This window comes from Pleurodeles waltl, chromosome 8 (genome assembly GCF_031143425.1).
Source record: "Pleurodeles waltl isolate 20211129_DDA chromosome 8, aPleWal1.hap1.20221129, whole genome shotgun sequence".
Lineage (NCBI taxonomy): Eukaryota > Metazoa > Chordata > Amphibia > Caudata > Salamandridae > Pleurodeles > Pleurodeles waltl.
The window spans coordinates 467,776,618-467,803,977 of record NC_090447.1 but is presented as its reverse complement, the minus strand read 5'-3'; the positions used below and the strand labels follow the sequence as shown (position 1 = coordinate 467,803,977).

Below are 27,360 nucleotides of genomic sequence, written 5' to 3'. Positions count from 1 at the left end.
CTGCAAGGCTGCAAAAGCTTGTAGGCCAGCACAATAGCAGGCAGATATATACCATACTCACTAATGCAAGAATGTCCACATTAATACCTCAGCAGCCAATCCAGCCAGAAATGGAATATCAAAAATTCCTTGGCTAAAGGTGCAGTTCCAAAAGATTTCCCTAAAACAAAGATGCCTTCAAAGAAAGGCTCCTTCTAACTTCTAGTCAATAACCAAATGTTCCTGGACATACATTTATTGAAAGATCGGCTTCAAGACAAATATCTACAATGATTAAATAAAGTAACCTTCTCTCAGATTACCATACCATATTCTGATATGGCTGTGGCACAAAAGTAGCATTGACTTCCACATGGGATGATTTAAACACTGCAATGAATTCAAACTAAGAACCAGAATGCCTATCCTAGACCCCTCCCTTGCCTTTGATTCTTTTAATCTCTTACAGGAAACTGGAGCAATCTTCCTAAACAAATAACTTTGCATCTGGGATCTATCTAGCTAGACCTCTACCATTGAAGCTGGCACTTCTGTCCAAATACTCCTTACTTGGCAACTGTTTTTGCCACCTAGGCAATAAAAGACTGGTGCCTTCCTCCATGGATGTGTCTCAATATGCTACATATACAGGAGCTGCTCAATGTGGCATAGTAACAATAACTATTGTTTTTTCATTTAGTGTAGCACAGGCGTGTGGCAGTGCATTTACAGGCAGCAATATTAGCAACTCATTGCACACAATTAACTCAGAAAGAAGGAATGATGTTTTGGGAATTGAATCTGTGACTTAGTTCACACACCCCAATAAAACGTATGGTAACTCACTAAGTAGTCCTTAATTTGTAAAATAATAAATGCCGAGCCCAAAGTCTTGCTAAGGAGCCTGTATCTGGTCATTTTAAATGTTGTGGTAGCCGAATACCGGGACTACCTAGATGTTATTCTACTTTGTGCCACTTTTACCTAACAACAGACTATCCCTGCCTTTTTTTTCACTCTTGCAGGTTATTTTTTATCTTTGCTTCTTCCTTTGTTACAATTTTGCCACCCCTCCCTTCCTCACGTCCCATTTTGTGTTTTCTCTCTCTGTTTCTGTAACCAAGTCTGTGTGAGGAATCACATGTTTGGGGCCCTGAAACTGAGTGCCAGCTGGTTCCACCTGCAGCTACCAGCTCAAATTGAGCACTGGTAATAAGCCTACAATTTTGAGACCTGCATATACAGGCAGCCTTACCCATGAATATCATAAAACATCTCATTCAGTAAACTAAAACTGTAACTTTAGTCAAAAATGGGTAAGGAGCATTTTTCCGGACTTTTAATGGGAAGAAGCATAGCAATAGTGCAAAACCTACACACATATGTTTGTTATAATATCAGGTTTGTCCAGTATGTTTAAATTGCACAATTTCTCACTCTTTTTTCCCTTTTTAATGGCTTTGAGGCTAGCTCCCACCCCATCTCTGGAAATGTGGGCCCTGTGCCATTATTGAGAGTGTTAGCTCTCCAAAGCTCTAGTTGCACCCCTGCTGCTGACCGACGTATAATTCCCTAGTATATAGTACCCACGTACCCTGGGTGTGTAAGGCTAGTTGTCCACTCCAGAGCTGCAGCACTAGGTGTGCCACTCTGTGTGTGACAAAATGAAAACACAACTTTCACATGCCATCTTAGACTAAAGAGGCTGTGCATACACTGCACACACAATTTTGCCATTACCACTAATGTCAAAGTGCACTAGTCCCTTAACTATATATTTAAGGCTTATCTAGACTGACGATGGGCAGAATTTAGTGCTAGTGTAGGCCCCATTTTGCTCCCTGATATTTTACTCCTAAGATAGGTTGTAAGGGTGGATTTACTGGTTATAGTTGTAGTCACAGTTATGGCAAGGCCTGCCCTTTTTCAATACTCAGTTGGAACATTGCTGGGATGAAGGAAAAATCCAAAAATAAGTATCGGCAAGATCATATTTCAAGGTATGACATTGTTGCCCTACAGGAAACTTGGGCTGTGGATCCTATTTGTTGTGAGGAATTTGCATGCTATTCTACCCCAGCTTTGCCTTCTATAAGGGGTACGGCGAAGGGAGGGCTGGCCGTTTAGGTTAGGTTGAGTTTGCAGATCAGTGCCACAGTTATCAACACTGGGAGTTCTGAACTGTTATCTTTGTGCATACAAGATAAACTGTTGCAGTTTTCCTTTTATATTGTGAATTTTTACAATACCGATTTTGTGAGTAGCTCTTATATGCATTTCAATGCTTTGTTTAACTTTTTAGATACACTCTTGGGAACATTAGTAAAGCACAGCCATTTTTATTTTTGTGTGGGTATTTTAATTCCAAGTTGGGGGACAGCAATGTAGATATCAGAACCTCATTTGAGGGGTCAGTTGGTACAGGCAAAGATGGTAGGGGCATAGAATTAACAGTTCATATCCCCGCACTAGACCTAGTTAGTCTTATTAGCAACTTTAGAGGTGATACCCCGATCGGACCATCTTTTAAAGGTCAGGGGATGAGTTCAGTTATCAATTACATGTTTGTAAATCGTAATTTTGTGCCTTGGTTTTTTGAGTGGGAGGTGGCTTGGAGTGGGGGAATCATAACACCCTTTTGGTTAGGGGCTTATTTCCATTAACTAGGCATACATGCCCTGCTAAGCCAACAGGTGTTATTGAACACTCCACTGACTGTCTAAGGTTGATTTGGTGTTTCAAAGTACCAGAAAGAGCTTAGGAGCTTATTCCTAACATACTAATTTTTACATTGCCTAAGCAGTGTCCGTGGAGGTGCCATGCTCAACAGGTATGTTGGTTTGATGCAAGGTATTAGAAAGTTTCTCCTCAAGCCCAGTAGTTACCGTATGGGTGACCCCCGTTGGTTTAATGTCCAGTGTTCATTGGCCAACCACAGACAGTAGAGGGTGTTAATGGCTACCCCAAGGTTGGAAGATGAGGTGCTGGTATCCCGGTTGCCATATAAAAGCACTTTAAAACAATTGGAAAGAGCATTACTGGAACATGACTAGGAGCATTTGGAGCTTGCAGCAAAAGGGAAGCATAGTAAGATCTTTTGGTACACCGTGAAAGGGATCAGGGAAAGATATACAACTGAAATTCCACTCCTGCAGAGTAATGTCCTTGGATCAGATAGGCTATCCTACCTAAGTTCAATCTATCCTTTGGAAGAGGACCCAATCATGAGTAGTTCTTTGGACTCCTGATTGCTTCAGGTTCTGATGGACCAAATAAAATGTAAAGAGTCCTCTGATCATCAATGTACTTAAGAGTTCATTGAATGTTAAGATCCTTCACTTATGTGCTTTTTCTACTATTGTTCTCATATTTAAAAAGGGCGATCGTGCCTCACGCAAATGTTATAGACCAATATCTGTAATAGTGTTGTTAATATAACAGGCAGAGTGGTGTTTAATCGCCTCACAGCCTGGGCTGAAGAAAACAACATCCTCTGTCCCTTCAGTTTGGGTTACGATCTGGGCTATGTATCGTTTAGCAATGTCTGAATTTGAGTTTGTTGGTAGAGAAATACAAGTCTGTCAGGCATGGCCCACTGTGCCTGGCCTTCATGGATCTCTCTACATCTTTTGATCATGTGAACCAAAGCAAAACGTGGATGATGCTACCAAATATGGGGTTGGATTTACTCGTAGTTAATTTTTTACACACGCTCCATGTTGACCTTGCTGCTAGAGTATGGTTGAATGCCCAGGGGACATGACGGCAGAATTTACCCTAAAACGAGAAGTCCATCGGGGATGTATTATGGCCCGCTGGTGTTTTCTATTTACATAAATAAGCTGTGTTCTTTGTTAATTGAGGCACCAGTGATATTCCTAGGATTGTTCTCATTCAGATCTCAGCGCTTTTATATGCTGATGGCACTGTGTTGTTGGCAAATACTCCAAATGCGCTGTGGACCCCTATTAGAACATTTTGTAGCTTTCATGAGTAGTTTGGACCGCACCATTAACTATGGAAAGTAACAGCTTAAGGCATGTGAGTCCGGTAAGTGTATTATTCCTAGGCTTAAAATTAAGGGGCAGTTTTTGGAGAGGGGTAATGATTTTAGTTACCTAGGAGTTAATTTTAAATCCAAGGGTTTGTGGTTGCCTCAAGTGCATCATGCCCATTTAAGACTTAGTAGAGCTGGTAGTCCATTATTTAATTTGCCTTGAGGCGGGATGAAAGGTTTGGTTCTCCTACTCATAAATATCTACAATGCTCAATGTGTCCCATGGCCACATAAGGGGCTGCAGGCTGGGACTTCTGTGACACTCAGCCCCTCCAAAGCGAGGAATCCCACATTTGTTGCAGGCTCCTCCAGGCTCCCCCCATGAGCTCGAGTTATTTAATGCACTCAGAGCTAGGCCTTAAGTACATTACTGACAGGGTGAGTTTGGCTCCTTTAGTGATGTTGGTAAGAGTTTGGTTGAATCCAGCAGCGTCTTTGTCCAGGTGTGTAATAACAGACTGTCTTAGCCTAGAGAAGGATTGCTCTTTTCCTTGGATAAACTATGTTTTTAGAATTTTCAAAGTACTGGGATTAGAGAATTTTATAATGTCTCCAGCAACCATAAACAGGAGCGATAAGTTGATTCTGAAGTGTCGCTATCTTGAAGATTGCACTGAGAATAGACTCGATATGGAATTAAGTAAAGTGTCAGATTTTCATTATTTTAGATCTTTTGAAACTTGCAGGCCAGCATTATATATGTCTTTATCCCTTATGAATTGAGAATGGTTCCTCCTGTTTTGTTTTAGAGCAGGCACAGTGTGGATGCTATTGTGCTTTCAGGTTGAAGGCAGACTGCTTGGAGACTCCACGCCGCCGTGTTCATATGACGGCGGAGGGGAGCAGTCTCTGTTGCACTTCATGTGTTTTTTGTGGATTTTTTACTCCACAGTTTAGAATTGTTCTTAACCAGAAACTTGCTTTATATTTTTAGGAATTTTCCTTTAGAATTGTTCTTAACCAGAAACTTGCTTTATATTTTTAGACATTTGCCTATGTTCTTAGGTTAGCACATACACACTTTACCTTATATTAGGAAGGTTTATTTTTTCGTGCAACCTTTTGACATTTCCTATAAGTTGCTTTGCTGTATTAAACTGCTTCCCACAACTACATAACTCAAGATGGCTACAGGCAATTAAGATGCATTTTAATCTAGCTTATGGCACACCTGACAATATTTTTTGTGATTTAGTTGATTTCTGGCTCTAATTTTAGATTTTATTTATTGTTTTGCATATAGTTAGAAATGGATTATTGATTGACTTTTGATTAACGTATGTTTTTATTTTCTTGTGCTTTTATGGTCGAGACACTGACCAAATAAAGATTATTGAACTGAATTGAACTAAATTCTCCTCTAAGGCAGGCATATGTAGACCTAGGGAAGAAGCTGTATATTGTCTCTACAGCAAAGCCCTAAAGTGTTAGTGTTTGCTGAGGACACTTAAGTAGCCATATAAGGCAATTACAGAGTGAACCATTGCCATTCTAATGCATCTAACCCCATCTAACAGATGCTACCTAACTGTCATATAAGGTATCACAATAAAGGGGACATTAAATGTGACTCAATTGTGCAGTCAACGTTTATGTCAAATTTAATGCTGATACCTTTTGTGAAAATTACCACTCTTCGCCCAGGTAGTCCAGTGACTTTACAGAGGCACTGGGCTTGAGACAGGTTTCTGCCTGCCTGGGGAGATGTGTGAACGATTCCTAGGCCAGGAGCAAAGGATGTTGCTGCACTGTGGTATGACCTATTCCCACAGGATGGGCTGCAAAGGATGTTAGCCAAAAAGGCAGGCATTGAAGGTGATGCCGCCTTTAAAGAGCTTCTGCAGGACACTCCCACACAGAAAGCCCTTTGGCTCCCATAGACAAGGTAGAGCCAGGGCCAAGGAAGGGAAACAGATTTCAGAAACAGTTTTCCGTGGCTGTGAGAGCTGAGATTTTCTTGATAAAATGTTTAGTTTTACGTAATTATACCTACAGATTAATGTGTCAATTCATTTGATTATAATATTGTGTTTATGAAGATTGTGATCAATTAAATGGCCACATCATAGGTAAGCCCTATATTTAGTTTTTTCCAGCTGCTGAAATGATTCTGTCTTTACAAAAGCATGTGTTTCTTAACTAAAATAAATGTCAGAATTAAATGCGTATTTAGTGGCCTCTGCTGGACTGAAGTAGAAGCAGATGCAAGGTCACTGTGCAATGCAAGCTGTATAAAATGTTTCTAGTGTGTTCCATAGTCTGACTGACTTTATTGTTTCTAGTTAGTGTGGTAACATATTGTAATCGTTTTCCTGTGACTTCGTATTCTGATAGAGTGAAAACAATGGATCCACAGATGAAACTGGAAAAGAGGAAACGCAGGATACAAATGTATTCATTTAGATTTTGTCAATGGAAAAATGGCAAATAAAAGAGTTTAGAGTAAACTCATTATATAATTTTGATATCTGTTAATGTTCTGATTGGTCATAACTTTCTCACCTCATGCTTTATCAAATCATTTTCATTTAACAAGCTTAATCGAATGTTCAACCACCATGAGTTAGGGGTCAGTTGCTCTTTGTCAGTGTTCTAAGTTCTTGAGTTCCAGAGACTTCCTTTATGATCTGTCACTTTGACACTTCATATTTTCCAGATTGTCCTTTGACATTCTGGTACTTTATTAGTTTATGTCTGTTCGATACTGAACTTATGTTTAGATGGTTTAGTGTATCTTATAGTCCAAATTCTAAACCATCATCCCTACCCTTATATCTGTTCCTGTCCTGATATTGGTGCCTGATGTTGCTGCCTCCCTGACGAAGTAGACGTTGTGGCTGATTATCGTAATGAGTTGTAAATTGTTATTTGTCTTTCGTTTTTCAGGTGCCAACTGTAAATGTTTATTACTGCTGCATACTTTTGATAGCACCATAGCTAGATGTTTTCTAAATTTATGTTACTAAAACATTTACATGAAGCCCAACATGTTGATGCTAATTAGTGGTTGGCGAGGTGTTCTCACATGCTCATGAATAATTACTGATACTTTTGTTTTATCATTATCAGATGTATTAAATTTCTCTTGCACAGATTCTGTTGCTATGGTTTAGTGTAGTAACCATTGAGATCATTTGTCTTTTTGCATTGATTAAACGCTCAAATCAGCCTTTGTTGTTTCTCTACATGGATCATTTGTGTTTGAGAATTATGTTCGGGACTTTAGCGCTGTTAATATAGGGAAATAAATTATGAACTTCATAATAAACTGGTGTGGTTATGGAAGTTGAATTGATTATCATATGTAGTATGTGATGTCTATGATGTATTTCGAATGACATTTTCTTTAAAGCAGATTTGGTTTGGTTCATCGACCTAGTGTGTGAAATTCACCATCTAAAAGATAGCTAGATTTTCTCCACGTTAACATGAGCATACAGCCCCTCATAGCCACACTCTCAGGAGAGGGCTACCAAGGTCCTTACACTTGGAAAAGACTTCAGCCATGTCATTTGTGGCATGCAATATGCACTCTGTGATAACCACATGCAACACTTCACCTGAACTGTCTCAAGACAGCAAGGGACCTACTAGCCCTTTGACTAGTGACCATGATGTCCCCTCAGAGCAGCTTCCTGATATAATGGGCACCCCTGGCACCCGGGACTTCATTACTCACTGGATTTGGAACAAGAAGAAGACCACTTTGCATCCATTGGCAGCGCACAAAAAGAGGTTGGGATGCTGGAGCAACTGCACCTGCTGCACTTTGGGCTAGCGGAGATAGGGCCCTGTTCTGCATGACGGGCTCAGGGAAAAGTTGATTCCCAGCTCCAATCCAAAGCAGAGGCTCCAAGTGTCAGTTCGCTGGTCCCCAGAACAGCCTTGGAGACATTTAAGCTGGGAGAGGCCAAACTGCATCTCTAGTAGCCTCCACAGCTGTTTTACACCTACCAGAAGCCAGGCATTTAAACTGACAATTTGGAAACAGCCAGAAGGTGCACATTGGCCCTTGGATGTTGGTTTCATCTAGATTCGTCTACCCAAAGGGACACTAGCCCCCATCAAAGGTTTGCACCATGAACACGGTGTTGCAAGAATGAAAGTTCTGCACCTGCAGCCCTTTGAACCCTGCCTAGAGGACTTCATGGGACCCCAAGATCCATGGCCGGAGTCACTTCCACTCACTTGCAGACTGAGGACCTGACCGGACTTTGGCCTCTTGGACCGCACAGCACCTGGAACATCCATTGAACATCTTGAAGCCTGTATCCCTCAGCATCAGGACAACACCATAGAAGTCAATGACAATTGTCCTGTAAAGTGCCATAGCTACCAAGGGGTTGAGCTGAAGGTTAAGTAAATAACTTTGAAAGAACACAAGAAGATATATGTGAATGTACTGCCCAATGAGGCTCCGAACTTACCATAGAGTACACCCATTTTCTTACATGGGGTGTCTGCTCTAGTGCTTAATTTGAGCCAGTGGTTGCCAGTGGGGCCAACTAGCACTCATTTGTAGGGACTTGCACTTTTTTTCCCAAATCAGGTATTCACCGTAACCAAGAAAGGTAATAAAATGCCCAAAATTAAGAGAATGAGGAAGAGAAAGATGGGAAAACCAGTGAGGGATAAAGTGAGGACTGGAAGGTGTGAGAATAGGGGTAGCAGTGCCTGGTAGAGGATTTAAGCGGTCTGAGGTTTATTCAATACTCTGCAGCTCTGATATTCATCACATGGATTTTTATACTACTGAGCCTAGCTTTGGGCATTATCTTTCATTCTTTTAGAAATCAAGCACTGGTCTGCTCTGTCTCTATCATTCACTTTTCCAGAAATTCTAGAAATGTGTTGCACATTTTCAATATTGTAGACTACACTGAGCACTCCATGGGCATCTCAGTGTCCAAGAATACCTCTCATCAGAAGAAATTCAGGTGGGATCACCAGGAGAAGGAAAAAGGCAGATTTCATGTTGCATTTTAACAGCCAACTGCCAGAAGCTCAACACAGGTAAGACGGAAGTACTAAAACTCTGTGGATCGACACGTGGTAGCCCTCCGAACTCAGACCCACAACTATGGATCACAGCCTAGCCATCATCCTGGACAGAAAACTTACCATGAAATACCAGATCAATGCAGTTTCCTCCACCTGCTTCCACACCCTCCACATGGTCAGCACTAGGAAAACTGTCCCTCAAGCCATAGTCACCAGCTGGCTGGATTATGGCAGTGCGCTCTATGCAGAAATCACGACCCAACTCCTGAAGACACTCCAGAGGATTCATAACCATATCACCCTCATCCTCAACCTCCCCAAACCAACCCTCATCACCCCCACCTCAGCAACATCTACTGGCCATCCATCTAGAAAAGATGGCAATTCAAGATTCTGACACACGCTTACTAAGCCCTTCATGACCAAGGACCAGCATACATTAGCCACCAACTAAGCTTCCACCAACCCTCCAGACTCCTGCGCTCCCCCTCCCTTGCCCTCACAGACACTCCGTACATCCACCAGAGCTACAGTGGGGGACGTTTTTTCTCCCAACTTTCCTCCAAGTCCTGAAACAACCTCCCCTTCACCTCCAAACCTTATCCTCTCTCCTGGAATTCAGAGAGGGTCTCAAGACTGGGCCATTTGACTGATCCTGCAAGAACCTAGCACCTGGATACACTCATGGATGAATAGTCACGCTTTACAAATCTGAGGGGACTGATTGAATCATATATACCACTCTGTAAGGGGGGGTGTCCCTTGGCACTTTGGACATTCATGCTTTAAACTGCAGAAGTGTTACACAGAGATAACAGCTCAATGCACAACATGTCTCTGCCTCAGAAAAGCTGGTAATTCATGGAAATGCAACCCACTTTGGGTGGGATGGGCTTAAATGGGAACTGCCAAAGCCAGAGTGAACAGGCTACTTGTTGCATGCCTGGCAACTTTGGCACCTTGTGTGTTTTAGTCACAGATCTATGTCCTGCTCCCAGTACATGGATTTATACTCTACCAAGTGCAACACAAATTTGTCATGGAATTGTATACACTCCATTGTAGCAAACATTTTGTGCTCATGTCCTATAACTTTAATGTATTTAAATAATAAATCAGCGGCATAAATCGTGACAGGTGATGTTCACTTCACCAAGATGACTGAAAGTCTTGGTCTTGTACCCAATTCTGCCCTTGTCTTCTTCCTCTTTAAAATAGTCTTTGCACATTTCCTCTCTATGGCTATGCTACTTGAATTTGTGGCCTAAATATCTCTATTAGAGTTACTAATAGAAAATGTACATCTTTGCATTTAGCACACAATATTTCTGTCAAACCTATTTTTGCTAACAATACTCTGATATACAACTTTTTCATGCATTAGGTTAAACAAATACACAATTTTTCTTCAGCAAGTCTTTTTGTTTTCACTACTAAGTAGGACTTTATAAGTTTTGTTATGCCAATATACGGTAACCCCTTTCCACCCCTAGTAAATTTGTCTCTGCCACCCTTGTATTCATTGTATATTCATCTAGTGGCTCCCTTATTGTGACTTACTGGACTGCTTTATCCATCCTCCTCAGTCTGAGTTCCCTTCAAGCAAGTTTTTTTCACATGCTGTTATAAGCAATGTCTACCATTTGCCATCTGAAAACACTAAACTGTGTTTACCTTTCTTTCTTGTCATCTTCCATTCCTTTTGCCATTTACTTTTCATTCCCTGCCCCGTGTATTTATCCCATGTGTCCCACCATACCCCCTGATTTTGTCTGTATCATCCTCCATGCACCCTATATCCATATGTACTTTCACATTGCCTCCTTTTTTCTCATCTCAGATTGTAGCTCTTCCTTTACATTTGCTTCATGCCAGACTCACTTTCCATCTGCTCTTTTATCCGACTATGAACTGGGCTCACCCACTGTCACTTCAACTACCTTCAATTCTTCATTCTTTGTGCCTGTCCTCTTGCCCATTTGCTCGCTCTCGTCTGACTTAGATCTATATCCTTCTTCAGTGTTTTCATCCTGTTGACTCCTCTTCTTTGCTTCCACCAGTCAATGTCAATACTCCTTTCTTCTTGCTCTTACTCAGCTGGGGCTACCACATACTCCTATCTACATGAGGTAGTTTTCACCAGCTCATATTCTTATTTTCTTTTCCAGTTACCCGTCTCATCATTGGACAGGTCCTCTTCTGTTTTTCCAGTCCATTCAGCTGAAAAGCTGAACAGCTGCCTCATTTGGTCCATCCATCTTCTCATTCCTTCTTTCTCACTCATCAAGGTTGCAGTTCATGTGAGGGCTTCCTTACAGCTCATGAGGACCCTCTCCAGTGGCAACAAATCCACGTATTGTCAATTCTACTCAGTTTTTGTGTTACAAAACATTTTCCTATCCCTACTATTCTCCGCCAAGAAGCACAGCTCAAAAACACAACTGTGCCTTTCTCAAGCCTTTTTCCAGTTGGCAAGTCACATGCCACTGTTCCTTTGTCCTGTAGGCGTGTCACCTTTAACAGATGTTTTCTTGCTTCTATATATGATTGATAGATTTATTACATAATTTAAAAAGCGCATAGCTACCATCAAGTTTCCCAGTGCTAGCCAGAATTACAGATACCCATATAACAGAACACTGTCAGATCTAAGACATTATAAACCCGAGCGTTGAAACAGACAGGTTTTCAGCAATTTCCAAAATGTTGGGACAGAATTAAATTTTTTCATGGTACTCGGAAGTTCATTCCAAAGTTTAGGTCCCACAAAGCGAAAACTTGGGCCACCTTGGCGAGCTTTCCTTACTCTAGGGATAACCACTAAGTTCTGATGGCTTGACCTAAGAGAACGCCTTAGCAAGTAGTTAACAACAAAAGCTTTCAAGCAAGAAGGAGCAGAGTTATAAAAACATTTTTGTATATAACAGAGAGCCTGGAAATACACCCTACATTCAATTGGCAGTCAGTGAAGAACTTTTAGCAGGCTTACAGTACTGGAAAACCGCTGGGGATGAAGCAATAGACATGCAGAAATATTTTGTACAATTTGGAGGTATTTAAGCAGGCCTTTAGTCCCTCCTTAGTATAGAACATTCCATAGTCCAGTCTTGATGTGACCAAGGCTTGTACCAATGTGAGCTGAATAGTGAACAGGATGAAACTGAGATTTTTTTCAAGCCATTTCAATATGCCAAAGCAGATGGTTGCCACCTTGGTGATCTGATGCTTCAGACTCTGCTCCTGGTCTAACAAGACTCATCAGTGCGAATCCCAGAGTAAAAAGGAATTTCCAACCAGAAGAACCTCTGCCTTCTCTCCGTTTAACTTCAAGGAGTTAACTCTCATCCAGTCTGACACATGTAGGAGACAGGATGGTTGGGTGGCAGCAGTCTGGTTGTCCTTAGATGACAAAGATACAACAAGTTGTTCATCATCCGCATATTAGAAAAGAGTAACTCATAGATCTCGATAATATCAGCCAAGCGTCTCGCGTAGAGATTGAATAGTAGAGGCCTCCAGATAGATCCCTGCGGTACACCTGATGTTGAAGAGTGTAATTTAAATCTACATTTATTAGTGTATTATTAGAAAGAATGATTGCTAAGGAAGGGTTTAACTTAAGCTAGCGCCTTGCCCTAAGTCCCCATTTCCTCTTGTCTCCGGAGGAGCATATTGTGGTTGACAGTATCAAATGCTGCACTCAGACCTAGTAAAAGAAGTACAGCCTCACCTTCATCCAGTTGATATCTCAGGAATTCAGTAACCCCCCAGGAGTGCTCTTTCAGTGCTATGACCGGTGCTAAAATACAACTGGTAGGGGTAGAGCAAGTAGTTCAGCTCTACATAACTTTTTAATTGCAAATTCACATGTTTTTCCAACAGTTTCAAGAAGATGGGCAACAGAGATATTGGCTTATAATTAGACCATAAAAGAGGGTCTGCATTGGGCTTTTTCAGCAAAGAGGTAACTAATGCTGTTTTCCAGCTGTTAGGAACTACCCTGTTTAGCAGTGACTGGTTTATTAATCTACTCAAAATGTTGTTGGAACAGTCTACCCAAAATGTCTGGGGGACAAGGGTCCAACAGGGACCCCAATTTCAAGGCTGAAAGAAGCCGTCTAGCAGATGATAGGCCCAGTGGCTCAAAATTCCCCAAAGTACTCATTATATTGGGAGTGCTTATAGGATCCTTAACCTCAGCTGCAGTGGAGAAATAGTTTTTATAGTATCAATGTTCTTCATAAAGAAGTCAGTGACTTTATCACATTGTATTTGGGATGGCACAGTAGTTGTAGACAGCTTTGACAAGTCTGCCAGTGACCTCACCACCTTAAAGAGGGTATTAGAGCAATTTTGGACTTCAGTGACTTTCTTTGTGAAATATGAAGCTTTTGCTTCACAACAATTTTTCTGGTATAATTGTGATGCCTTCTTATACACTGACTTGTCCTCCTGACAGTAAGATTTTCACCAGCCTCTCTCAAGATGTTTACTGATTTTCTTCCCCTTATACAGAGACTCTGTGAACCATGGCAAGGGGGGTAAAAACTGTGATGCCTCTTAGTGGTAGTGGGTACCTTGATGTCAACAGAGGAACTTAACCAGCTTAACCAACCTCTTTATCTAAAACTTGGAAGGCCTTCTCCAACAATGCATTCCATTTAGGGATGTCTAATTTTGACTAGCTTCTGCTAAAAGAAACACACTGCTTCATCTTACTGTATGACTCAAAATCTGTTGCAAGACAGCAGGGCACTGCAAAGTGGTCAGACCATAGCAAAGGGAGAGGCACATCAGATTGGGCAATACTAAGGTTTGTAAAAATAAGATCTAATAAATGACCTGCTTTATGGATGGGGAAATAGTTTAATAAATTCAGATTTAGAGCCAAGAAGTCATCAATTATGGAGATAGCTGGTGTGTTTGGTTTATCCTCTAGGTGTAAATTTAGGTCAACCAGCATTGTAAAATTAACACATTTAAGGATGACTGAAGCCAGCCCCTCTACATAATCAGAACACACTTCCTGATCACACCCAGGGCACGGTAGATTAAGGCTCCTGGCATGGTAACTTTTTCTGTTAGGACCATACAAAATAATGTTTCACAGACAGGAGAATGGGCTACTGAACTTCCTAATATCTTCTAACTGAAGAGCCTCTCGAATTTGGCCACTGAATATACTTTCTCTGCCTCAATTCTGCCCATGCAAGCTCATGTCCTTCTCTTTACTGCCACTTTCGGGGGTGCTCTGGTCCAGTTCACAGGTGTTTCCTCACACAAATCATTACACACATGCACATTCAGAAAAACCTTCAAAAAATTACCAACTTACCTTCCCACAACCTTTGTGTTGTGCTGTCTCATTTGGAATGCATGGTAAAGCACAGAGACCAATTGTAAAGGCAGATCCACCATGGTTAATGACATTGGGCTGCTTTGAAGCCATTGAACTGTTGCCCCAGTTTAGTCATGCTGACCAGCCACCATTTACATCAGCACCAACTACGTCTATGCAAGAGTGCCAGTTAAATCACAGAGACAGAAGAGTCATGGGGAAATGTTATCAAGCTAAGTGATGAGAGGTAGTATCATGAGTTGATGGAGAGGGGTCTGAGTATCAGCAAAGCTACAACAGACTATTTTCCTCTGAGGCTTCTTAGCTGTGCTGGTGCATGAAGCATCAGACTAAAAAGAGCAATATGGAGAAACACTACCAGAGAATCAGAAAATCCTAACTATGAGATACCTTCTTCTGCCAGTGCAGTATACATGCTTCTTCTGCCACACCGGTGGTTTAGCAGTCTTGCTGCATTTCTCTAAATAAGGCATATCAAGAACATGAATCCACTGAGCCTGCTTACTACAGAGTCCAATGTGCAGCAGTTTCTTATATTTTCTGGTTAACCTTTCTTAACTGCTCATATTCCTCTTTCCCTCAAGTTGTATCTCTGTCCTTCAAGTAATTCTTTCCTTTGTGGCTGTTTTCAAGAGTTGTTTTTGGACTCAAATTAGAATTGTTCTCTAAAATCTTGGAATCTGTATTTCCAGTGCTTAGCAGGTCAATTTCTATAATATTCTACTACATCCAACCTTTATTAAGTGCACCATCATTTTTGCACCATCACTGAGTTGTTTATCAATCATTGTGAGGTACCTCTTGGGGTAGGTGAAATTTTGAATGGCTTTTAAAACTTTGTGAACATAAAGCAAGCTGATATGGAAATAACCAAAACTATAGGGAAATTACAGAACATTTCACAATATGTGCTTTCTTATAAAACATGAATACTAAGTGCAAGTAACTACTTCATGTTCAGAAAGTCAAGCAAGATATTGAAAGATACTGAGCCTTATATCTATACAATCTTAGCTTTCCAAAGCTAAGAAAATGACCTGATTTTGAACGGGGACATATATCACAGACAACACAACAAATCGCATTATCAATGGCATCACTGATTACACCATATTTAATATCACCAAGTATATCATCAAAGGCATTACTGATATCACACCATGTGTAGCTCACATGGAGTGTGCATTATGGGAAAATGTTAGCATAGCCAAATTAGTTGGCAAATAAGAAAGCATTTCTAAAATGTCCAAGGTTTTTGTGCTAACATAGCAATATCCCTTTGCTACACAGACATCATTATTACCCCTGAACTTCTGCCTCGTTTGGAATCATGGCTCATGAGATAATCTTTTGTAGGTTTTGATACCCTTCTCCTCTCTGTAACCTAGTGATAACTAACATACGACTCTTGGCTGACCTGCATATATGATGTATGCTGCTTTTCAATTGTGGAACTAAAGTGTACAAACAAGTGATGAATGTAACGCTTGAATTAATCTTAGCCACTGGTAATTACTTGGGGCTGCATCCGAAACCATTGCTATTCTTCACACCATGTCACCTCAGTTTGGACCCAGATATATGCAGATCAGTCTTGAACCTGTTTCTATCAAATAGTCCAGCCCGAACTGCCAAGCCAGGTCCTTCTTGAACCAAAGCCCAAGCCGCCCAGGACTGGTTTCACCCTAGAGATGGGCTCATCAGACAAATATAGCTTAGTTCCAGTGGCACAGTGTGCATGGACCTACATCTTAGCATCCCCGTCCCTATTCAATTGTGGACATTATAAAATGTAGCAAGGACACAAAATATTTATTTTAACAATAGAAATCATTACTTACTTCTGAACAGATTCCATGTTGCAGTCAGTTTAAATAGGAAATCAAATATGCCAATAATCCCATCGTCTTTTAATGAGACAAATCTCACTGCTTTGATTTAAAACGTTCTTCTTGTGCTGCGGCCAGGGGCTTTATTGCTGGGTGCGCGTGGTGTAACAGTCTTTTTGGGCACCCCCCATGACTACCTTCTTCTCAAGTTTCCTCACCTTTATCCTCCAGCAGTGCCCCACACCTGACCATAGACCCTCTCTAGCATACATTTAATTTTTGTATAGCAATACTCATCATTCCATCACACTGAGAGGCAGATTTAAGAAAAGTGCTCAGGGTTAGCGCCAAAATGTTGGCACTAACTCTGAATAATACATAGAGGCCCGTTATAAATAATGGTGTGCCCCCTCTTAATGCCTGCTCTGAACATGCGTTAAAAATGCTGCAAAAAATGACAAAAAGAAATCTTTTAGATTTCTTTGGTCCATTTTTTGCTTCCCCCCTAACTGTGGAACGACCCCCATGCAAACACTATGCCCGGCACAGGCATAATGTGGTGCAATGGGTTACAAAGTGGCACAATAAATGCATTACACCACTTTGTAAATCTGGTGGTGTGATTTTGGCCTCGTTGTGCCACATTAACATAAAAAATGACCCTAATGTGGTGCAAGGAGGCGCTAGGCCCTCCTAAATCTGGGCCCGAGTCCTATGATATGCATTGTACACATCTTCTGCACCAGGTACATTAACCCTCTGCACTACTATGATGGGTCAAAACTACCACTAGACAACATTCCTATCTCTCGCCAGCAGAAACATTAATCACCAGGGTTCTCTTGACATTTTTTATTGTTGCCTGAAAACTGCTGCACACATGAAAATGCACTTGCTTTTAAGCTTATAAGTTATTTTAAAACACACAGCTCCCCCCAACTAAAGTCAGCACCAGGTGCAAGTGCAGCTGCAGCGCTCACTGTGCCGTAAAGCCGCCCCTTGCTGCAGCACACATTAAATACTTTTTTCAGAACTTCTACATATGACAAAAATTGTTTTTTGTACATACTTGTTCTTTTGAAGAAAAAATTATTTTATGAAAACCACGATGCAAAGGATTCTAATTGTAGAGTAAGGAAAAATCATATGAAAGAGGCAACATGACTGCTAAAAGAGTTTTTTCTCAGTGTAAAGTCATTGAAACATGTAATCGTTTTCTAATGCCAGTATATGTAGATGTAGATGTTTTTTTCCATTATGTTATCCTTATGTGTAGATCAATTCCCACTACTGTGTAAGTCCAATGGTACATTATGCTGTTGACCCAATATCCCTAGGTCCGTATTGCTCACTTTAAGCCTTTCAGTTATATCACAAATGATTATTTCATGCAAATTACCTTATACCATTTAACACTGTAGTTTCTGTTTTGGTTTTTGTCCATTCCACATGGAACTGTTGCCGACTGTCCAATTCTGGAAGTTTTCTCAAATAGGCAAGTTGGTGTGAAACATTGATCCTTAATTGCTTCAAGTATTTCCAAAGTTTTTCCGGGGTATGAGGTATTGAACAAAGTATTTCTGTGGAAAATAGAGTACATTAGGTTCTGCTACATTACAAATTGCACCTTTTAGTTAGTATTAGTAATGATGTACAAGATTAACTGAAATCATTACAACCCACAAAATAAAGAACCCAATTTCCTGCTTAGTTATATTATTGTAAATAGCCTAACACAGATTTTTGACAAAGAAGTAGCAAAGCTGAGCATATTTTTTTTTTGCATGCTGGGTGTGAAACGTAAATATCCGCCTAATCCAAGTCTTAAAACATAGGCCCAGATCTACTAAAAAGAGCTGCAGTGCGGTGCTGCACCAATATTTGCAGTGCTGCACCACTTTAGAAATGGACGGATACGCCCAGGGGCGGCCCATCCGCTATGGTGTTGGAGCGTCAACCCTCTGCTGAAAGCAGAAAAATAAAGGGCTAATAAAAGTATTTTATTATCCCTTTATTTTTCTGCTTTCATAGGGTGGGGCAGAGCCAGCCTCCTCCATGTCAACAAGTGGAGGAGGAGCAGTGGTGCACTTCTAAGTGCTCATGTCAGTTTGGCCAGCAGTCTGAGGCTGGCCAAACTGACATGTGCACTTAGAAAAGTCTCCGCCTGGCTGTATTTTACAGCCGGGTGGAGACCAAGTGCAGTGCCCCACTCCGTCTCTGAGTGCCATTTCTGCCCACTCAGGCCAATCACAGCACTTCTTTCATGCTGTGTAACAGCATGAGAGAGTGAGAGAGGCTTCGGGATTGGTTGTTGAGGGAAGACGTTGAGAGGCGGCTGGAGCGGAAGCGGTGGGTCAGGTAAGTTTTTTTGTTTTTTACTGCCCCCCCCCAACCTCTACCTGGCAGCAGCTGTGACTGGATGCACAATTTTTACTGAAATACGGTGCACCCCTGTGTTTCCCCCTGCGCTGTGCTAAATTTAGCTGCCAACGCAGGCATCCTTGCACCATAGTGCAAAGGTATCTGCGATGAGGGTATTGATTGTTTATGTGCATAAAGGGCCATTTCATGTTTGATCAGGAAATTTTGAAAGGTAGCAAATAGAAATATATGAAGTGGTAACATAGAATTCAAAGTATTGTTAGATTTACCAGAAAGCTTCTTTTCAGCTCTCAAACATGGATAGGGCACACAAATAACATAATGCAGTAGAATTTGATAAGTATATTCTGAAGTGGAATCTGTTGTTCGAGAGGATTTGTAAAGTATGCAAATTAAACATTGAAGTGCAGCACGGGCTCCAATCTAGCCTTCATGATGGATGTAGGCACACAGGCAGACTTCAAGTAGGGCTACTGGTTGGCAGGATAGGAGCATGGTGAAACACTCGCTATAGGACCAATTCCCCGAGACAGAAATGTTGGCAACCTCAGGAAGAACAGGCAGTGGTCCTGGGAACTACTGTATTGCTCCCACAAAACTTTACAAAATTGATTTCTTTTAAAGCAGCACTTGGTCCTTTAAAGAAAAGAGAAATGTTCAACCACTTTTTACAAATGAAATAATAGTACAACAGGCCCATAACTCTGAAAAGAGCTGTGTGGGTGGCAGAAACCACCCCCTCACAGAGTGAGAAACAACTGTGATGTTGGTAACTTTGGGTCTAATTCAAAATTATTTTTGTATCCCAAAGTCCAATTATCTATGCTAAAATGTGTCATGTATAAATGTTAATGACAGAGCCTGAGTCATACAATTAAGATCTGATGGATACAAACCCAAGGATTTTCACAGTCAGATTGAATTTACATCCTGGAAAATCCACAAAGGCAGATTTTCTGCTATCAGAAGTATATTTTTCAATTTTAAGAATGAGGTCTGCCACCAGAATGTTTTAACAATATTCACACACCTACATAGTGGGCTTTCACGCAAGATTTGCACAACAATGTAATGCTTAAGAATATTGAAATAAATGTGTAAATATGTTCATTGAATAGAGTTTCTTCTTACAAGGAGAGATGAATTACCTATGTTGAATGCTAAAAAAAATAAAATGCATTTGCTTATTCCCAATATAAATGGAATATCATTCCTGATGAATAACCTCTAGTTTACTTTGCAAAAATGCTTAGCATAAGACTTTGGGACATATTTACATGCACCTACTGCCAACTTGCACTGCCCTAGTGTCATTTTTTTTACTTTAAGGCAGCCTTAAGGAGGATCCCCACCATGCGCCTAATTTACAAAATGGCACATTGCAAGCATTGCACCACTTTGTAACCTCTTGCGGCAGGGAAACAGCCTTTACAACGCAGCCGCAGCCACGTGGACCGTAACGACACAAGCGTTACCATGCTTGCCCAGAACCATGCATGCTCCTGAACCACGCAAATATGTGGTTAAAGCACTTTGTATATGTGAGGTTCAGACAGAAAGCGGAGAGAGAAACGTGGAGGCTGGATAAGTGGGGCTGGGGCAGGTTGGGGGGTACATGAGGGTATTTCTAAGGACAGGGGGGAGTCAGGGGCTGGAGGGGAAGGGGCAGTTTTGGGGGGTCAGATTTTTTTTTTTTTAAAGGGCTTGGTGTTAAGGTTTAGTGAAGGGGTAGGTGTAGTTTTTAGGGTAGGGTGGGGGTGAAGGGCTGAGGATGGGGGAAGGGACAGTTTAGGAGGGCAGGTTTAGGCCTCAGGATGGGTGAGGAGGTCAGGGGGACTTTCATTTTTAGGGGTGAGGAAGGATTTAGGTCTCAGGGTGGGGACGGCCTGGGGCCAGGTTTTGGGAGAGTTACGTTTTTGGGGTGGGGGAATGTTTTAGGGTACAGGGTGGGTGGGGGTGACAGGGTTATTTTGCTTTTTGTTTGGGGGAAGATTTTCGACCTCAGGTCGAGTGAGGTGGATTTGGGGTAGTTTAATTTTTTTCCAAGGCCCAGGCTTTTGGGGAGAAGGTCGGGGTACCTTTTTTTGCAGTGGGCAGGGTTTTAGGGCTTAGGGCAGGGAAGGGCTTAGGCTTTGTTTGGGGGATGTTTTTAGGGGGGTAGTTTTGAGCCTCTGGGTGAGTGGGGGACAGGGTACATTTTTCACTTAAGGGGGAGGGTTGTATAGATGAACAACGCATGTGTTTACCACATATACCTTTACTAGGCATGTTTTTACAATGACATTTGTTGTAAAGGCATGCTTGGTAAAGAGGCAGTCATGTTTCCGAAGCATTGTTCAGCCACACGTGGGTCTACCGTGCGTGGTTCAGTCATACAACCTTTGTGCCACATTATGCCTGTGCCAGGCATAATGTGTACAAGGGGAGTGTTCCCCTGCAGGGGCCCCCAGAAAAATTATGAGGCGAAATTTACAAGATTTCACTGCATCATTTTTCCATCATTTTTAATGCCTGCTCAGGGGAGGTGTTAAAGTGACACTACCATATTAACCCATGGGCCTCCCTGTGCTTTTCTGGGGTGCGCTAATCCAGCAAAGCACCACAATTGTGTCATGAACTATGATGTTATTGTGCTAACGTGCGCCATGGTGCGCTGTGTAGCAAATACAGCAATACTATGGTGACATTAGGGGGGAACAGGGAAACCCAAGAAAAATGGCACATCAGAGCTGATGCATCACTTTCTTGCAAGTATGTCCCTTTGTTTTGTAAAGTTGCACATTTCTTTGTATAATGGTCATAAATATTCATTTTTCAGAGATTTACATAAACTATGAGTGTAGGAAAATGTTTTTATGGGTGTCCACTAAAGCTATACAAATGTGCACACTCAGGAAAACTAGATAAGACACAAAGAACATTGGCAACCAATAGGTGTCTCAGCCTAGACCTATGGGTTTTGCCAATGCATTTTTATGTTTTGAAGCCATGCAAGATATTGCGGCCACTGTAATGTACTGTCTTTATTTCTTAGGAAACCACAAGGATGGACTGTATACACAGAGGAAACTGTATTTTAACAAAACACAACACAAGAAAGTTCACACTCCAAGTTAAAAAATAGAGTAAATTTAGTATATTATTTGACACCAAAACAACAAAAATCCAAACAGCATGACCGATGTTATGAATTTTTAAGGATTTTATATGAAAATAGCAACAAAAGCAATCAGCTCCACTTGCAGCTATCTGGTTGTGCAAAGGCGGGTGAAAGTCACAAGTTCAGGCCAAATGCGATGAAGCGCGGGCTGGACAGAGGGACCAGCTTAGTCCAGCTGAAAGAGTCACCTACGCAGTCCAGTGTCAGAGAGCATAGCCACCCTGAGAGTACAGTACCTCCGGAGCACCATTTGGGAGTCAGGAACCCACTCCAGGTGGGACCAGGTGATAGTTAAACATGATTGGAGCCTGTTATGTCCCAGTGGCTCTGATCAGGAGGCCAACAAAATAGCACTGGGAGTCGCACCGGTATTCTTTGGTTCAGGTAAAGATGCAGGTCTCAAACAGCAGGGCTGACCTCTGAGGGTTCAAGGCAGTCTCCAGGCAGCAAAGCTGCCCTTCCAGGTGCAGCAAATAAGTCTTGTGGAATACACAACAGGCCACTGCAGTAGACAGTCCTCTGAGAGTCCTTCCACAGGTCCAGAAAGTGAACTGAAGAGTGGGTTTAAGGGCCTAATTTTTAAACCTGCTGCTTTCTTTGAAGTTGGGAGAATTTCCTGACTCCACTGCTCTGGCTCCAAGCTGGCTGAAGAGACAATGTGGACGTGATAAGCCCTTGGGTGAAGTTGAGCACAGCTTTGTCAGTTGGAAGTGGAGCTATGCCCAGCTCTGCCCTCTCATCCTGCCACAAGAGGGCCCTACCTAATCCTTCTATTGTGTGACTGCATGGAGGAACTCACAAAGTCTGACTGTCAGTTACAACAAATCATGTGACCCAGGGGAGGCTGCAGGCACCACATGGCTAAGGGTTGGAAAATGCCAGCTTTCTAAACAGTGGCATTTTCACAATTGTAATTTAAAATCCAACTTTACCATTAAAGGGGATAGACAGACAAAGTAGATTTATTTTGCTGACTCACAATCGTAAAAGAATACAATACAGAGCTAATATCAGTCAGTTATACAAAATATAAGAGATACAAATTATAAAGCAACCTATAGAAAATAATTGCACATTAAAGAGAAGTTTAATTACAATTTCATAGATACCAAACATGACATGCTTTTCTGTCCCCAATCAAAGGTTAGCACTTATTAAATGTAATAAGGCAACCTAAGGTTATCCTATTGCATACTTAGGTTCACTATAGTCACTATAATGACATGTGAAACTTTAAAGTGCAAGCCCAACCTTTTAATTACAAGGCACCCTGTCCTATGGATTACCCAGGGCCCACCTTGGGGTGACCTATATGCAATAAAAGGGGAGTTTAAGGCTTGGCAAGGGGGTTATACTGCCATGTCAAACTGGCAATTTAAAACTATTCAGACTGCAATGACAGACCTGGGACATGTTTAAGGGGCTACTTAAACAGGCGGCATAATCAGTGCTGCAAAGCCACTGGTAGCATTTCAATAACAGGTCCCTGGATATATGGGTTAACACTCTGCAATGGACTTATGAGTAAATTAAATATGGCAAATGGGTATAAGTCTGTGTAACTATGTTTTAAGTAAGTGAGCACAAGCAGTTTAGCACTAGTTAGCTGTGGCAAAGTGCAGAGAGGTTCCAAAGGTAACTATAACACACGTCCTCGCCATGCACTGCTAATTACCACACAAATTACAGCACTTGTGACATCTCTCATAACATCGTTGATATCAATGTAATATTTGCAGTAAATGTTTTGATGAAAAAACTGTGCATGGCAGGGGCATGAGTTATAGTTTACTTAGGGCATGTGTTACAAGTTCTTGAGGTAACTCTAACTGTAACTGGTAAATGTTTTTTTATGGCTTCATACGTTTCAAATGTGAGTCTAACTATAACGTCCCTGTAATCTTTATGTATACATGTATATACATATTACCTAATGGCTGCTTTGGTGCCGTTTGATGAATCTTCATGAATTTTTTTCAAGAAAATACAATGCCGACTGCTGCGTCTGTCTGGAGAGTTTCAGAGTGATCCGACAAGCAGGGGCTGAGAAAAAGGGGTCCCAAAATGCTTTTCCCCATGCAATTTTCCATAGGGAGTTTGAATAAGAATAGCACCTGAACAACTGGACAGAATTACACCACATTTGGCAGAAAGGTAGCTCTTCGTCCAGAAAGCAGACTTTTTGTTATTTAGTGTAAATCTATTCAGTAGTTTTTGAGAAATAAAGAAAATACACATTTGTATATATGGGTGTGTGAAGGCTCAGAGAAACTTCTCAATCTTGTGCTGAGATCTGATTGGCTACCAACACTTTTACAAGGAAGTGTTGGCAGCCGTTTTGTGACTCAGCTTCAGGGGAGTCCCAGACTTTTTTTTTAAAAATAAGAAAACGGCCTAGGGTAGGGACACCCTTACCCCTTAGCTCTGCCCCCCCCCCCCAAAGCAAAAAAGCACTTAAAAAAATTGGTGGGATACATGGCGGAACTGTGGATCAATTTTAAAAAAAAAATCGTAAGCATGGGTTCTCATGATTGTTTAAATGCAGTCCCCACATGGGCCAGGTCCAGGGGCATTGAAATTTTGAATAGCGGGGGCCAACTGGCTCCCCTGCTGCCCTGGGGAGGGTCACGTTCCTGGGTCTAAACTCATTATGTGTGCAGCGGCTGCCTATAACCCCCTGTAACCATGAGGACTGCCCCCTCCCCAGGGCCAAAGACATTCTTTATGGGAGGGGCAGCCCAGCCCCCATGCAGCCCCAGTGACTGCCACATCCCCAGGGCTTTAAAAAAATTGAATGTGGGAGCCATATGCCCCCACAGCCCAGGGGACCACCACCTGCCTGGGGCTTCAAACTAAATGAATGTGGGGTGCTGCTTGGCCACCCCCATTCCCGAAGACTTCCACCTTACCTGGGCTTTCAACAAAATAGATGTGGTGCATGTCTGCAACCCCCACAGCCCCAGACACCGCCACCTTCCCGGGGCTTTTATCATAATTAAGGGGGGGCAGTGCAGCCCCACAGACCACCACCTCCCCCAGGGTAGTTTATGTTGGGCCCCCTCATGGAGTCAATAATGGCCCTGGGGACTACTACCCCCCAGGGCCATCACCTGCTATGTCCCAGGGTACCCACTCTGGGACATAGTTCTTTACTCTAACTTGGCAGGAGCTTTGACTGCTCCTGCCAAGTCAAAGCATGCACTCCAGTTCCAGAAAGTGAAAGCTGTCAAACAGTTCTCACATGCTTGAAGCAGAGGTTTCCTCTTTTTCCCTGCCTGAAAAGATGCAGGCAGGGAAACAGAAGGAACAATGGCTCTCACAGTGCTGTGAGATTGGCGGGGGCTAAGATTGGCTGGGGGAGGGGGGCCACGTGGTCCTCCTACCCCCAAAACACAATTTAGAAGCCTGGGTCCAGGGGGATGAGGCCCTGGGTTCGATATAAACCCAGGAGGGGGGTCAGTGGCCTCCCTCACCCAAGGAAATACATTTATTAATGCTCGGCTCCGTGGAATGGGGTCCCCTGGGCCGAGATCGGCCAGTGGAGGGGGGCCATGCAGACCTGCAGCCAGCTCTAGCTGTGCATGGCCAAAGGCCGTGCACGGTCAAGGTTGGGTGGTCAAAGGAGGTTGACTGCAGGTTAGGCCTTGCGGACAACTGCCACCATGCATGGCCAAAAGCCGTGAGCACGTGGTGGTTGGATTACTGTATAGCAATGGGGTGATTACATGGACCACCCGTATGGACCAAAACCTCCCCAGGGCAACAACTTTATCCTTTTGAGGAGGGCCACTCAGACCTCCCTGGGCCGCGTGGACCACACATCTCTAGGGCTACATTATATTAATAGAAGAGGGGGTTGTGCAGACCCCCCAGGCCCTGGGGACCATCACCTCCCCAGGACTACAACAATAAAAGAAAGTGGGGGACTGCGTAGACTCCCCTGGAGCTATATTTAAAAAATACAGGAAGCCGTACGGACCACTTGGACCCCAGGCACCACCACCACTGTGCCAAAAATAATCTCTAAAGAAGGAGGGGGTACACATGACTCCCCTCCCTAAGCCTATTTCGGACCTGGGAAACCGACCCCCCAGGGCCCCAGCAACATGTTTGTGAGTGCCCTGGCCCCACCAGGGCATATCAGTTAAGAGTTATGGGGATTGTGAGGGGAGCCCCACTGCCTCCCATCTCCTGCAGGAGCCAGCTTAGGTCCTGCACACAGCGAGCTGTTTTAAGTAGCAACTCCCTACATGTGGGAGCACTTTTTTCATCTCTTTTTCTGCCTGCATGTTAGCACGCAGTGAAAAAGATAACATTTCTGCTTGCAGCAAGAGGAAATTAAAATCTTCTGCTAGCTGAAAGCAGAGTTATGGTTGCTTTTGCCTGACAGAAGCTGTCAGCTCCTGTAAAGCAAAAGTAAACAGCTACTTCTCAAGGGTGGATAATTCGGGAGGTAGCAGGAGCCAGCCCTGTAGGGTGGCAGGTCTCAGGGCCTTATATGGCTCCATGAGGGGGGCCAAGCGCCCCTCCTTCTTTTTTATTTGGCCCCAGGGAGTTGGTGGTCCCAGGGGCCATGATGGACTCACTTTTTAATTGTATTTGTAGCCCAGGGAGGTGGCTGGGAGGGGTTGTATGATCACCCCATATTTTTTGTAATCTTGTCTCAGGGAGATGGTTGTCCCCGGGACCCTGGGGGATCCGTATTTCCCCCTCATCTATTTTTAAAATAAAGCAAAGCCTTGTGGCCTACCCCCATTGTTCAAAGCCAAAGGTCATGCGTGGCTTGGGTGGTTATAGGGCGGTTGAATGCAGGGACTGTCCGCAAGCCAGGCCCTGCTGCCAACCCCAGCCCATATGTGGCATGGTGTTGGGTGCTTACAGGGCATTGCCAGCAGGGCCTGGCGTGACATGGGGTTGAGTAGTTATAGTAGTTGGCCGCAGGCATGAGGTTGGGCCTTGTGGCCAACCCCTGCTGCACACAGCCGATGGCTGTATGTGGCACAAGGTTGGGTGGTTATAGAGGGTGGGCTTCAGGGTCTGGCCCCAGGCCATTCATGATTTGGCATTAGGTTGGGTTGTTGCAGCCAACCCCTGCCACGCATGCCCAAAGGCTGTGTGTGCAGGGGTTGGGTTGTTATGGGGGTTTGCCACAGGACCTGGCCACAGGACAGGCCCAATGGCCACTACCTGCCACACATGGCCTTTGGCCATGTGAGGCAGTAGTTGGTTTAAGTTACCTTAGGGCAGAAGTTGTAGTTACTTGAGCTAACTATAGCTGCTGAATTTCTGTGGTTTTGTGTGAATAATTTCTGAATCTTACTATAACGTCCCTGAAACCTTTGTTTTTTTTAAGTGTGTGTGTGTATATATATATATATATATATATATATATATATATATATATACATAGATTGACTAAAAAATAAAAAGTTTTATATATATTTACTAAACAAACAAAAGGTTACAGAAACGTTAGACCCTGTCAAAGGCTATGGCCAAAACACGTAAGTCTGATCTGTTTGAACCCAAAAATAGAAAAAAGAATTGTGAAGCTGGAGATGTACCGCTTTTGTTTCTACTTGTGCGGAGAAAG

The 27,360-nt window shown here is 42.6% G+C and overlaps 1 protein-coding gene across 1 annotated transcript in view; it reads right to left on the bottom strand.

Moving 5' to 3' along the window:
• Positions 1-27,360, bottom strand: part of LOC138249531 (interleukin-1 receptor type 2-like) — a 204,600-nt gene that overhangs the window by 62,592 nt on the left and 114,648 nt on the right. Inside the window, exon 2 of the mRNA XM_069203481.1 lies at positions 17,625-17,805. Coding sequence (XP_069059582.1) covers positions 17,625-17,669 — 45 coding nt within the window. The 5' untranslated portion in view covers positions 17,670-17,805. The remainder of the gene's footprint in view (positions 1-17,624; positions 17,806-27,360) is intronic.